Source organism: Amphiprion ocellaris, chromosome 12, assembly GCF_022539595.1.
Source record: "Amphiprion ocellaris isolate individual 3 ecotype Okinawa chromosome 12, ASM2253959v1, whole genome shotgun sequence".
Classification (NCBI taxonomy): Eukaryota; Metazoa; Chordata; class Actinopteri; family Pomacentridae; genus Amphiprion; species Amphiprion ocellaris.
In genome coordinates, this window is record NC_072777.1 from 35,912,681 (window position 1) to 35,927,293 (window position 14,613).

Consider the following 14,613-nt stretch of genomic DNA (forward strand, 5'->3'; position numbering starts at 1 on the left):
ACTACAAATCCACCACTGAGGACTTATCAGGACTTATCCATCAGAAATGATCCAAGGAACAACTGATTAAATTGTGGGGGTGTTTCTGAGTCCCATCAATTCCTGCTACATATTTAGGTGACGTGAACCGCTATCTGTACATAACATACACATGCAGAACACACGCCTGTGCTCAGAACAAGGTCATTTTTAACTTATTTAGTTAGTTTGTGGGTTGATCTATAATAGAGATTCTTTTTAAGACGTCATCATTTTAAGACGTCATCCTGTGTTTTGAGGAACTCTGATTAATGTTTTTCACCGTTTTCTGACAAACCAAAAAACTAATCCAGAAAATAACCAACAGATTATTTAACAATGAAGATAGCAGTTAGATTATAAACAGTATTATAATCTATATGTTGTTACTCATGTTTAGTCTGGATGTGTTTGGTGTCTCTAATATCCTTGTTTAGACTATAATTAACTTCATTTATGGGTTTGTTTTCATATATAAAATTAAGAAATAAGCTCTTACAGTGTCTAAAATAAGACTCATGGATGGAATCAAGTCATTTTGATGCATTAAGAACATTTCATTCACTTTTTGGCAAGTGGAAAACTGCATTTTATGTATTGCCCTGGGGCTTTAAAACAGTTTGAACTGGTTCTAGTGGAAAGCTGAGCAGCTAAGATGATGCAGAGATAAGAGGAGAGCCTCTATTTTCACCTTTTCCAGCTACAAACCCGGAGAAAGTAGAAGAAAGAGGTTTAAAATGTTCTAAATGACACACAGACTCATCTAAAGGCAGATATAACGCTCTCATCCCTCCTCCTACCGGCTGCAGCTCCGATTCCTCCGGTCAGCTCGTCTCTCCGGTGTCCCGCTTTGGCTCGTTGAAACTTTAACTGTCGTCGCCGTTTGTCGGTAACATCCCACCAAGCAGAGTCCCGTTCACACCGAGGGTTTCACTTCACTTTAAAGCTCAACTTTTCACGAGGAAACAGACTCGGCTCCATGGCAACGGGGCTCCATGGCAACAGCACGCGTGGAAATCCCGGAGTGGACGTCCGGTGCTGCGTTCAGGCGCCGCTGGGAGGCTCGGAAATAAGATATACTACACAAAAGAGGTATTTATACACAGCCTGGGGGGATAGAAAGACTGCAGGGAGGCAGTGTGCACAGTCAAGCACATAGTTTCTACCAACATTAAACAGTTCAATTGTTTTGTCATTTTCAATCTTTTTGTTGTTGTTTTTTTTGTCTCATTTTCAATCTTTTTGTCTCATTTTTCTAGTTTTATGGATCCATGACCTCATGTTGTTTAATTCTGACCATCTGAATATCGCAGCTGAAATGGAGACTCATCAGACCAGGAAATGTTTTTCCAATCTTCTATCATCCAGTTTTGGTGAGTCTGTGTGAACTGTAGTCTCAGTTTCCTGTTCTTAGCTGACAGGAACTCGCTGTGGTCTTCTGCTGCTGTAGAACATCATCTTCTAGGTTGTTGTCCTTCAGAGATGGTCTTCTGCATTCCTTGGTTGGAACCAGTGGTGTTTTGAGTTCCTGTTGCCTTTCTATCATCTCCAACCAGTCTGATTCTCCTCTGACCTTCACATCAACCAGCTGCTCTCTGGATGTTTTCTCTTTTTCAGTCCGTTCTCAGAGATGGTTGTTGCTGAAAATCCCAGTAGATCAGCAGCTTCTGAAACACTCAGACCAACAACCGTGCCACATTCAAAGTCCTTAAACCCCCTTTCTTCTCCATGCTGATGCTCGGTTTGAACTTCAGGAAGTTGTCTTCACCACATCTACATGAATAGATACATTGAGTTGCAGCTGTGTGATTGGCTGACTGGTTAATTGTGTTAACAAGCAGTTGCACAGGTGTACCTAATAAAGTGGCTGGTTAGTGGAATTGTTAGTGATAGTTTCATTTGAAAAATAAATAAATAAAAATCTGAATATATTGAGAAATGCCATTATAAGTGCTTTAAATTAGAATAGTTTATGAGTTGATTCATTTGTTTAATTTGTAAAATAAAAAAGTAGAATATTTCCCCCCAAGGAAAAGACTAAAGGTAAAGTACATCAGATTTATTCCTAAATAAATGTGCTTATCTACATTTGACCATAAAAATGATGCTCTTTACTTTAAGCCAGGGGTGTCCAACATGAGGCCCGTGGGCCAAAAGTGGTCCTCCAGAGGGTCCAATCCGGCCCTCAAAGTGTAAAAATTCCAGAGAAGACATTAACTGCAGATTGTAAATTAGTAAAACTGTAAATTTAAAATCATTTCTAGACCATGACAAGTTGTTTCGATCAGAAAGTAAAATACTAGATTGTTAATTGCTCTTTTTGTGTCTCATTTTTGTCATATTTAGTCGTTTTTGTTGCTTTTTGTCTGACTTTTGTCATTTCTCCCATTTTTTTGTTTTGTTTCTGGTTTTTGTTGTTTTGTTTCTGGTTTTTGTTGTTTTGTTTCCTTTTTGTCTTGCTTGTGTTTTTTGTCTTATTTTTGTCATTTTGTCGTGCTTGTGTCGTTTTTAGAGTTTTTGGTCATTTTGTTTCTCGCTTTTGTCAATTTTGATCTCACTTGTCTAATTTTTGTCATTTTGTGTCTCATTTTTCTAATATTTTGTCTTGTTTTTGTTGTTTTTTGTCTTTTTTTGTCTGACTTTTGTCATTTTGATCATAAAGTAAAATCCTCTATGGTTCATCTCCAGGTGACTAAATGTTGTGTTACTTTGTAGACACTCTGTGATCTGGAAGTTGTAATGTGGAAATGATAAAGGCTGAATGTTGATGAAATTTCACTTATATTTCTTCAGAAATTTCAGGTTGTTCATGATGTTTTGTAAAAAGATAATTCCTTAAATGTGAACATTTTCAAAATGAACTTTTTTGCATTAAAACAAAGGAACCGTTAGGAGTTGTGGTTATTTCTAGGTTATTCTGCTGTGGTTTTACTGGTCCCTGGAGATCAGACTGGGATGAATGTGGAACCTGGACTAAGATGAGTTTGATACTCCTGGGTTAAAGGATTCTTTCCAAAGGTTTTCCATCGTGAACACAAGGTGTCACTGCAGCACAACACTAGAAATGACTGTTCAACTCTCTCCTTCAGCTAAATTTAGCTCGCTGGAGTCCAAAGAAAGAGATGAGAGGTTCAAGTGGGAGCCAGAAACAAAAGTCGACCCAGCTGTGTGTATTTGTGGAGGCCAAAAAGGTGCCAGATTAAATAAAAACAGGCTGAAGGGTGTTTTTTAAGAACTGGCGTGGAGTCACTCTTTTAATAAAAGATCCATATGAAAGAGAGACGTGTTAAACTGGGTATCTGTATTGGAGGCACACATGTGACAAAAACATACAAAATATATACAGTACCTGGCCAGTGAAGTGGTAACTCATAAAAATCTCAAAAAACTGCTGAAAAATATTTACAATCCGTTGAGGTTACACGATGCATATGAAATGACATTCCCTCACTGAAGACTAAGGACCAACATGTGTTTCCTGCAGAGAGAAGATCTGCACAGAGAGGAAAGAAAGGAAACACGTGGATAAAGGATTAAGCCTTAATGTGAATATAATGCCAGAAAATGTGCAACGTTTCTTTAAAGAACATGTACAAACTTAAAAACACTCCAGAGGTGGGATCTGAAGAACAGGAATGAAAACAGGAATAAAGGCACTTTGTGATTTGTTATTGTGGGCTTTGAACATTCCTCTCAGATGGAACAATGGTAACAGCTTCATAACTTTAACTACTGGATCCTCCACTCAGTTTAGATGTCCCTTATTAGGACACAGGAAAAAATCCCCCTCCTCCCCTCGTGTTCAAGCTGATGTCCTAAAATGGGCTTATTGTTTCGCTGTTGTATGATTTATAAAATCCTGCGGTTTCTCCACTGAACTGTCAGTGACTTCATTTGTGCATTTCCTCCTAAAGAATCGTGGTTTGGACGGCGTCCCCTCCGCCTACATCGGTCTGACAGCTGGCATTCAGCGCCGTGTTTCTGGGAATTTCTTTTGTGGTCACAATGAAAACGAAGGGAAAAAAAACCCAGTAATAACCTCTGAACATTTGATACACTGTGGGTGGAGGACACACACAAACAACAGGCAAAAATACAACCCACATCCTTAATCTTTATCATTTTACCCAACTGCCTTACATTTCACCCTCGTGTCGTCCTGCAGGTCAAAATGACCCGTTTTAAAGTTTGAAAATGTGGAAAAATAAATATTTTCACAGTGAAACTTCTGATGTCCACATTTTTAACATTTTTGGGAAATCTTTGAACATTTTTGGTGGAAAAAAAGAAATGTTAAGAATGTTTCCTTAGAACATTCACAAAAAAAATCTACCAAAATCCAGCGAATTTCTCTGGATTTTGGTTCATTTTTATGTGAATGTTCTTAAAGAAAATATTAGAAGTTTTACTGATATATATGGAATCACTTTAGATATTTTTAGGATTTTTTGGAAGATTTTTACTCATTTTTTGAAAATATTTACAAGAACTTTCTTGCCAGATTTGGGGGATTTTTTTTTTTTTTTTTTTAAATATAACTTTTCAGGGAAATTTTTAAGGAATTATTGGAATTTTCTTCCTGAAGGTTTTGCAAATTTTCAGAAATTTGGGGGATTTTTTTGCTGAATTTTTGGATTTTTTTTCAGACAAGGAAACTATATTTTTTGGTGCCCATGAATGAGGACAACAGGAGGGTTAAAACCAGAGAGACCTGAAGCTGTGCTGCTGGAATCAGTAAAGAATTCAAGTTTAGAACACGGAAACACGGAAACACGGAAACACGGAAACGTGGAAGAGAAAACCCTGCAGCGGATTTTTCTTTGCACCAAAATTTTTCCTTAAAGCTGCGAAACACAAGACAAATTACTTTGGTTGAAATGTTTTTCTTCCGATACAGTAAAATAGAATTCTTTTTGCTGAATGAATCCAGTTCAATTATATCTGTCTCCCTCTTAGAGTCCAACAGACCAATCAGAAGCTCCCGAGCCAACAGATGGGCGAATCACAGCGTCCGATCAGTCGCCCTCGTACAGCAGCGCCCCGCTGAAGATGGTGAGCGGTTCAGTGGAGTAGGCCAGCTTCCCGGTGACCAGGTCGATGCAGACGGTGTCTCCGGCCTCCATGTGCAGGATGATGTTGAAGACGGCCAGCGCTCCGGGGATCTGCTTCGCCTCCGCCATCGGCTTCTCCAGGCCTTCAGGCTGGTAGCCGGCCGAGTCCACCCGGGCGATGCCGTTGTTGGACTTGGACAGCACCGCCTCGATCTTCATGTTTTTGTGACCCGTCAGGATGCCGCTGAAGAAGTATTTCCCACTCACTGGAGCTGTGAAGTAACCTGTAAGCAGTAAGATGAGGTTAGAAAGCTGCTGATGATGAGTTACTGAAGGTAAACATTCAGCCTCAGTTTATCATTTCCACATTACAACTTCCAGAGTGTGTACAAAGGAACACAACATTTAGTCATCTGGAACTGAACCACATAGGATTTAACTTCAAAAAAGACAAAAAACAACAAAAACAAGACAAAATATTACAAAAATGAGACACAAAATGACAAAAGTCAGAAACAAAATGACAAAAAATGACAACACAAAACAGAACCAAAAAAAGAGAAAAAGTTAGACAAAAAAGCTTCAAAGCGACAAAAAATTTGACAAGTGACACAAGCAAGAATAAAAATGACGACATTGTGAAACAAAACAACAAAACACAAAACAATAAATAAAGCAAAACAAAAAATGACAAAAATAAGACAAAAAACAGAAGTGAGACAAAAAGGAAACACAAAATGACAAAAATGTGAGAAAAACGACGTCAAACAAAAGACAAAAGAACACAAACAAAAATGAGACAAAATATCACAAAAATGAGACACAAAAGACAAAAGAACAATGAACAATCTAGTATTTTACTTTCTGATCCAAACAACTTGTCATGGTCTAGAAATTATTTTAAATTTATAGTTTTACTAATTTACAATCTGCAGTTAATGTCTTCTCTGGAATTTTTCCACTTTGAGGGCCGGATTGGACCCTCTGGAGGACCATTTTTGGCCCACGGGCCTCATGTTGGACACCCCTGGTTTATGTGGAATGCGTCGTGTTGCATGCTGGTCCGGTTGTGGTGTGTTTCCAGCTGTGATCCGGTGCGTCTCCCTGCAGCTGATTTGCATAAAGTAGACTCCACTACTACTGTTATTTATAATACTATGAGGGCATCATGGCAATAATACTTCAGTACTTTTACTTAAGTTGGGCTCTTGCTTGTAATGGAGTATTTTTAACCTGTTATGTTGCTTCTTTTACCAGTAAAGATGTTCTCACTCGTTCCACCGTTAGTTTGATGGTACACAAAAGTTTTTGATTCTTGGCTATACGGTTATAAAGTACTTAGTACTTAAAATACAGTTATTTTTTGGGCAAAACCTTCTAACTAAAGTGAGAAAATATCATGTTTGTAAACCGGGTAAACAAATAATCTAAATTGAAATAATGAAACCCTATAATGTTTAGACTGACGTGCAATTTTGGTCACCTGTCTGTGGATTGTAGGCGTTGTTGTCGTTGACGAAGACATGGTTGAACACGATGGTTCCCGTTCCTCTCATGGGGCGAGTCAGTGCAGCGGAGAAAGAAAGGCGAGGAACGTCGGCGTCGGAGCCGGCAGGACCTGATGACAGAGCAGAAACAAAGAGCAGGAGTTAGTAAGAAGCAGAGATCAGAGAGGAATGAGAGCTTTCATCTGCTGTTTAGAGAGAACAACACATACCCTGTTCACCTCGGAGACCTGAAACATGAAGGAGAACACAGTTAATCATCCACCAGTTTATTTTTTATTCTTATCACACTGATATGAAAAGACAGAGATCAAAGACACTCCTTCTGAATATATAAATGTTATTTTCTGCAGCAGAGGTTGTTGTTTTTACCTGGGGGTCCTATCGGACCCTGCCTGCCATCTCTGCCTGGAGGTCCCACCCTTCCTTGGGGTCCCATGGGGCCCTGGGGTCCCCGTTCGCCTCTTTCTCCGCGGGGCCCCGGCAGACCAGGTGGACCTACAGGAGAGGAATGTTTGGTGAGATAGCACAGCTAGGAAACACCCTCTTTAGCAGGAATATTATCCCCTCAGAGGAATCTAAAAACATGCACAAAAAGCCAAGACTTTTCACCCGCTGTGACTCGGGATGTTTACTAAAACTATCCCTCAGACACACTGCAGACTTCACAGCCTCTTAAGTGAATTCTTTTCCTGGATTCCTTCGTTGCTCTATGTCTCCCCTCATCCTCCCGTCATGCAAGCGTTATCTGTTGACCAAAAGTCAGATCCCTCTGTCTTCTGCAACTCACCCGTGAAGTCCTGCTCTGTGAAATAGTGGAACTCCTTGACCAAGTCCACCACCGACGAGTTCAGCCTGTGTATCCTGGAGTGGACGTTCTCCAGCTGGACGTTCTGGATGTTCTCGATAGCATCTCCTTGAGACGTAACGGTGATGTTGAGTCCATTAACGCAGGTCCACAGGCCAGACACGTGTCGGTTGAGGCCGTCCTTGATCCTCTCCAGGCTGTCTGAGAGTGAGTCGAAGTGTCCACACACTCCCTCCAGCTTGGACAACCTTCGATCCAGGCCGTCGCTCGACCGCCGGCACTCGCCAACCTCCGTCACGAAGTTGCTCCTGATTATTTGGATCTCGTTGCCCAAACCGCCGAATCGAAGCTTGGAGTCATCGACATGATCCGACAGCTTCTTCTGCAAGTCGTTCACCTTGAAGAGAATTTTAAACTGGTTAATGTGTGTCTTCTGGCTGAGTTTCATATGACAATCATCTTCTATAAATGTACTTTTACCCTCTTCGTTACGATTTATTTTCCTACAGTATCTCACACACACAAAAATATGTAAGCATATTATCCAAGTCATGTCTGTCAAATATCTGTCATGTGGTTAAATATTTTCATAGCTCTAATAATATTATGTGAAAACACGGCTGACCATGATGCATGTTTCACTGGCACAATGTTTTCACAGCACATGAAGAAAAGTTATGTTTCTAGAGGTACAGTTTAATAGAACAACACACAGATCATCATTACCGACCGTACCACTGTGTTTTCTGTTTAATTCCAACTAGCAAGGTTAAGTAGTTCCCAACCTTGGGCTTGGGACCCCCATATCGGCCGCAAGATAAATCTGAAGGGTTACGAGAGGTGGAAATGCAGATTTATGCTCGACAACTTAGAAATAACTCTTAAATTTGTCTTGATTCTACAGCTGGCATGGCAGATGGTTTGTCATGTCGTCACAGTGCAATATTCAGCTAAGAAGTCTTAAGTACTGGCGTTTGTGTGGATGTTACTTTGGAGTGTAAATACCACATTAACTGGACCAAGGAAATGACCCTACAGCAGTGGTGCTGCCCAATGCCAGTCTCAATGCAACGCGCCGCATTGCAAAATCTGCTCAGGAATGACTCGAGGAACACAACAAAGAGTTCAAGGTGTTGACCCAACCTCCAAACTCTCAAGATCCCAAACCAATTGAGCATCTGCAGAATGCACCTAAACAAACCTACACTGTAAGGCCTCAACCCACAACCTATAGAACACACTGGATGGACCCATTTGTTTATGTCCCAGAGCCAAACCACAGGAAACCCAAAGAGGTCCCATGTCCATGCCTTGATAGGAGGGGGATCTACACAATATTAGGTAGCTGGTTTTAATATCAGTAACAGTCACTGTAAACATTTTAGCCTATTAATGTCAGCATAGAGACACAAATGTGAACCAAGAGTTTTGCTATTGTGAAATACAGAAGAGTCTATGAACTCCTGGATTTGCCCCAGACCACTCATATCTACTTAGTTGTTTTTTTTTTTTAAAACTCTGGTAAGAGACCCTTTGGATGAACTCAGCCGGGTTCCAACAAGGATTACTGAGTCATAAAAGTCCAATGTACAGTAACAGACTCACAATAATCAAGTTCCTTTACAACTAAACTGCATTCGCAATGATGATTTGAGAAAAAATATTCTAATCAGAAGGTGAGACTATGGCATCGTAGGAATGGCTTCCAGATCGAAAGTCCACATAAGGAGACAGGAAGTGAGGATGGAGTCAGAAGTCCACATTGGGACTTTCACTTTGGTTTTGTTTTCAGTCTCTGTTTAATTTCATTCAGACTTTCTGTTTGGTCAAGTTTAAGAAAACATGACGCTTAGGCAATAACTACACGTTAGACACTTGGCTAAGTTTAGGAAAATATCACTGTTTGGGTTGAAATACGGCCTTTTCCCAACATGCTGGAAACTTATCCTTCATTTTCTGGTCCCATCCCATCTAATATACAGAAGCAAACACTTAAAAACTGACTGAAAAACCAGTTTACTCGACATCTCCGTTATCCACCGTCTTACCTCAGAGATGATGTCATCCTTGGTGTTGGTCAGGTCGGTCAGGGTGTCCCCATGTGTCTGTACAGTTCTTCCCAGACCCTTCAGAGTGTTATTAACAGAGTTAAACGTGATCATAACTCTACCCAGCTCTCCCTGGATGGACTTCAGATCTTCTCCTAACCTTCCACTGTGGACAGAGTGACCATCCAGAAGTTTCTTCAGATCATTTATGTTGGTTCTACACTGGCCCGTACACTCCTCTACCTCCTCTCTGAGACGTCCCACCTCCTCCTGAAGGTTGGAGCAAACCTGAGAGCAGATGGTTTCCCCCGAGTCCACTTTCCGTCGCAGATCTGTCAGTTCGGTCTGACACCTGCTCAGTCCGGTCATGGTGGTGGTGTTCAGCGAGCCCAAGTCGTCCCCTATAGTCCTGCAAATGGAGCAGTCCTCCAAGTCACGACCCAACAGTTCAACCTCTGTGACGATCCGGTTGAACTTCTCACCGTCCTTCCCCGTCACAGCGATGATCTTCTTCACGTCATCCGTCAGGTCAAAGACTCGGTCCATCAGCGAGTCTCCTGACACCGACAGATCGTTCAGTTTAGTGTTAAACTTCTGGATCTCTTCCTGGTTGGATACAACCCTCCACTCCAAGGTTTTCACAGTCTCATCTGTGGACGGGCCTTTCCCGTTACGCCCACAGGTCTCGTTGCACATTTTGGTGGTCGATGTTAACCATGTGTCGAGGAAGGTTGTGATGTTCTCCAGCTGGTTCAAACGTCGACTGTGATCCCTCACTGTGTCTCCAAGAACAGACACGTCCAGCTCGATCTTCCCGATCTTGAAGCCGTTGTCGTCCAGCCGGCTGAGGACAGTGTTACGCAGCTGGGTGACGTCTCTCTGCACCGTGTCCTTCATGTTGTTCCCGGTGTTGGTGCACCTCTGCTCCGCCTTCCTCACCGTGTTGTTCATCCTCTTCTCCAGGTCTCTCAGCCTGCTGCTGAACCGGTCCTCCATCACCCGTCCCTTGCCTCCACTCGTCCCGGCTAGCTCCTTATCCAGCCGTCCTTTGATGGTGTCGCATTTGTTGGCGGTGGTGGTGACTCGGACGTCCACGTCGGTCAGCCTCTTCTCCAGCTCGGTGACGGTGTTGCAGCAGGCCTGGAAACGCTCGGTTTCCCTGCGAGAGATGTCCAAGCTCTGCCTCAGGTGCTGGTCCATGGAGCTGATCAGCTTCTCCAGGGCTCTGATCCTGTCCCGGTCCTCCTGCTGCTGCCGCCTCAGATCCTCCACACCAGCCTGCAGGGAAACAGCAGGAGGACTTTAGTTTGATAAGATAAAACAGGACAGAACCTCTTTAATCCCAGGGGATTTTGTTGGGCCAGATATTGCTTAGAAAACAAAATGACTATGAGAGAGACAAGAAGCAAGAAGACACGAGTACAATACATGACTGAAAATAATAAGTAAACTAATATAAGACTAGAACACAAAAATAAGAAGTTATACTAGAAAATAAAGTAATATTATACATGATAATGAAATATTACACTTTACATTGACATAGTGGACCTGAAAATGAAATACTGAATTCATAAAACTGATATTCAGGCTTCCCATTCAAAGAATTCTGACAACATTTCAACATACTACATATTTAGATTTTACAGTTCTGTGTTTTTCTACACTGAGTAGATATGGTGCCAATAATTCTTTGGTCATGTACATTTGCTTTTCTTATTGACAGGTTCACTTTTTCATAGCGTAAATAACACCGTTTGTATCACTTCTGCCCATTGCATTGCACTTTATTAATCACTCACCAGCCACTTTATTAGAAACACCAGTGAAATCTAATGCAACAGATCGGATGGACGGACGGACAGACGGACAGACAGACAGACTAATGGATGATGGATGGATGGATGGATGGATGGATGGATGGATGGATGGATAGATGCATGGATGGACGGACGGACAGACGGACGGACTAATGGATGATGGATGAATGGATGGACAGACGGATGGACAGATGGACGGACGGACAGATAGATGATGGATGGATGGATGGATGGATGGATGGATGGATGGATACTTTATTAATCCTGAGGGAAATTCAAGTTAAAGTTACCGTTCTTGGCTTTTTTTCTTGTTTAAAAGGATGTTGTGATCGCCTGGTTTTGCTCTTGATTTGTTAATAAATGTCAATATTGCAAAAGAAATATAAATTTTACTTTATATTTTCCTCCATAATACAGCTACAGAATGCATAGTAAGGCGACATTAAGCTCATAATAAATTAAATAAAATTGCATGTGTTGAATTGTGCTTTGCTTAAAGAATCCCACACCTTCCCTACATGTTTCCCTTTAATGATTAGCATAGCACGCTAGTAACTTGTGTGTTTGTTTGGAGTATCGTCAGTATGGATTTGATATTGTAGGGACGATACATAGTTTCCCCCGTTTCAGTTCTGTGAAGTTTTCAACCAACAGCAGAAGTAAAAAGACAGAATGACTGTGGATCCTGTAATGGGGGCTGTGTGGGGGGTGGTGGGGGGTCTTTTTATCTGTCTGAGCCCAGAGGTTCCAGAACACAAGGCAAATAAAAACTCAGTTTATACAAATAAATCTGTTTTATGTTAAACCCTGACTCTGTGGCTGCTCTCGCTGCCATTTTCCTCCTTTAATCTTTCTTTCGATGCCTGATTATGAGCTTTTTTTATGCTCTAATGGTTTTAGTTTGAATATTTGTTTGTTTGGTGGTTTATGTTGCCTGCATGCGGCCGTCATGCTTTATGGCTTCAAGCAGCAGAAATCAGTCCAGAAACCACACAGGGAGAAAGGCATGATAATCTAGCAGAGAAACACAGCAGCAGTGCTCCTTTCTCAAGGTTTCTGTCATGTTGGTGTGACTATTGCTTCACCTGGCAGGAGGAGCAGGACAGAGACACTCTCCTCTCCAGCTCCGTCAGGATCTCCTCCTTCATGGTGTTCAGCTGGTTTCCTCCTCCTCCTCCTCCTCCTCCTCCTCCTCCATCTCCTCTGGCCGTACCGTCCAGCTCGTTGCCTCCTCCGTTCACCAGGTGGTTGTTGATGTTGAGCAGAGTCTGATCGTGGACCTGAACAACCAAAATACTCACATTAATGCACATGAACATGCTTCTAGACATCTACACTGTGATAAATCGCTGTAAAAATGCAGCCAGATTCAACAGCGGTTCGTCCAAAATACAGTAAAACTGGATGTTATTTTAGAGCCAGAAAAAAAAGAATAACTGTTAATGGCTGGCTGCTGTAAAAATGGATGCTGATAATTGAACCATTTATGTTGCACAACACTTCACAATACACAGTTTAGACGAGCAGTTCTATTTATGCTGCCAAGAATATTAAAAAATGTTATTTCTTTATTAAGATATTAGATTTTATTCTTTTTTATTTATTTACTTACTTACTTACATTAGAAATATTATTGGTTGTTTCTATTCCATTATTATATGAGAACTTTTATTTATTTATTTATTTATTTGCATTAAGAATATTATTACTAACTTTTATCTCTTTATTAAAATATTGCATTTTAATTATTTTGGCATTAAAAATAATAGTCGTAGTGTTTATCCCTGTATTAAGATATTAGATTGTTTGTTTGTTTGTTTATATTAGGAATATTATTGATTATTTGTAGCCCATTATTATATGAGAACTTTTAAATTTTTTTGCATGAAGAATATTCTTAATAATATTTATCCCTGTATTAAGATATTAGAATTTTAGTTTATTTATTTATTAATAAATAAATAAATAGTATAGTAATATTATTGATTATTTATATCCCATTATTATATATGAGAACTTTTAATCCATTTTTTTTTGCATTAAGAATGTTATTGATAATATTTATAACTTTATTAAGATATTGTGTTTGTTTATTTATATTTGTAATATTATTGATTATTTCATCCCATTATTATAAGAGATATATATTTGTAAGAGATATATTATTGATAATATTTATCCCTTTACTAAAATATTACACTTTAGTTATTTTGGCATTAAAAATATTAGTCATAGAGTTTATCCCTTTAATAAGATATTAGATTTGCAATTTTACATTTTTTAAAATTAAGAATATTATTTTTCCATGGTTTCTAAAATATTTTTAATATACTGCAACTTGTCATATATTTCTAAATTATCCAAATCCCTAAAAAATTACCCGCCTTATATTTTACCCTGATTCTTATTTATTTGTTTATAGAAATGTTAAAACAAAGTCATGAGATCTCAATTCGGGATAAAAATCACTATCAACAAATGGTCTGCAATTCACTGTTTTTATATATATTTTTAAAAAAGAAAATACTGTAATTTTCATAAAACTACAATAAATGTTGATTCCAGTGACATCATTGTATAAATACAGAACATTAGTATTAAACAGTTAGCCATAATATTCTACTGGACACTGATTTAATCCATTATTAAGTCATTTAAAATGTTATAAAGAAATACAGTAAAATTGAACGTGTTTTCTGGAGAACTGTGTTAGTTCTAGACAGTTCTGGATCACCTGTGTCCTGTTGTAAAGGTGGTCCAGCTTGGTCTGGATGCTGTTGATGGTTTCCTTCATGTGAGGCTGAGCTGAATCAGCAGGAACGATTGCTCCATTCAGTCCAGGTCTGTACGAAAAGGTGAATATTAATCAAACTACAGCATCAAGGAGGAATTATTGAGAGGCTGCTTTATTTAAAAATGAATACTGTAAACAGGGAAGTGTTGTTTGGAGAGCAGAAGAGGACTAGAGTCCAGATTTAGCTGGTTCTGTTTGAGTACAGTTAAATTCATGTCCTGATATGTGAATAAACATCAGAGCTGCTCTCAGTAAACAGAGATGAACAGAACGTGATCTACAGCCTGCTGGACGTCCTCAGGAAAAGAAAACCAGTAGATGAGAGTTTCCTGAATGTCTTTAAACAGAACTTCAGCCTGCAGGTGAACGCACTCCAGGAAATACAACATGATGGATTATAACAGGGTTCCCTTACAGCCGCTGGTTTATGCCGTGGATGGTGGTCTGCATGGTGTGGAGGTCTTTGGTCAGACCTCGGATGGTCTCCTCCAGCTGTCGGATCTTCTCCTGGTCACCTGGACCAAAGAAAAACCAACACGAAGCTGGAGTTTAATACTAAAATGTCACAT

General features: G+C 40.0%; 1 protein-coding gene across 1 annotated transcript in view; it reads right to left on the bottom strand.

Moving 5' to 3' along the window:
• Positions 1-3,299: 3,299 nt before the first annotated feature.
• Positions 3,300-14,613, bottom strand: part of emilin1a (elastin microfibril interfacer 1a) — a 36,060-nt gene continuing 24,746 nt past the window's right edge. The window contains exons 4-12 of the mRNA XM_023294764.3: positions 14,460-14,559; positions 13,985-14,093; positions 12,336-12,530; positions 9,431-10,708; positions 7,365-7,779; positions 6,947-7,072; positions 6,787-6,804; positions 6,553-6,687; positions 3,300-5,353 (exon numbers count right to left, since the gene is read on the bottom strand). Of these exons, the coding sequence (XP_023150532.2) occupies positions 5,034-5,353; positions 6,553-6,687; positions 6,787-6,804; positions 6,947-7,072; positions 7,365-7,779; positions 9,431-10,708; positions 12,336-12,530; positions 13,985-14,093; positions 14,460-14,559 (2,696 nt within the window). The 3' untranslated portion in view covers positions 3,300-5,033. The remainder of the gene's footprint in view (positions 5,354-6,552; positions 6,688-6,786; positions 6,805-6,946; positions 7,073-7,364; positions 7,780-9,430; positions 10,709-12,335; positions 12,531-13,984; positions 14,094-14,459; positions 14,560-14,613) is intronic.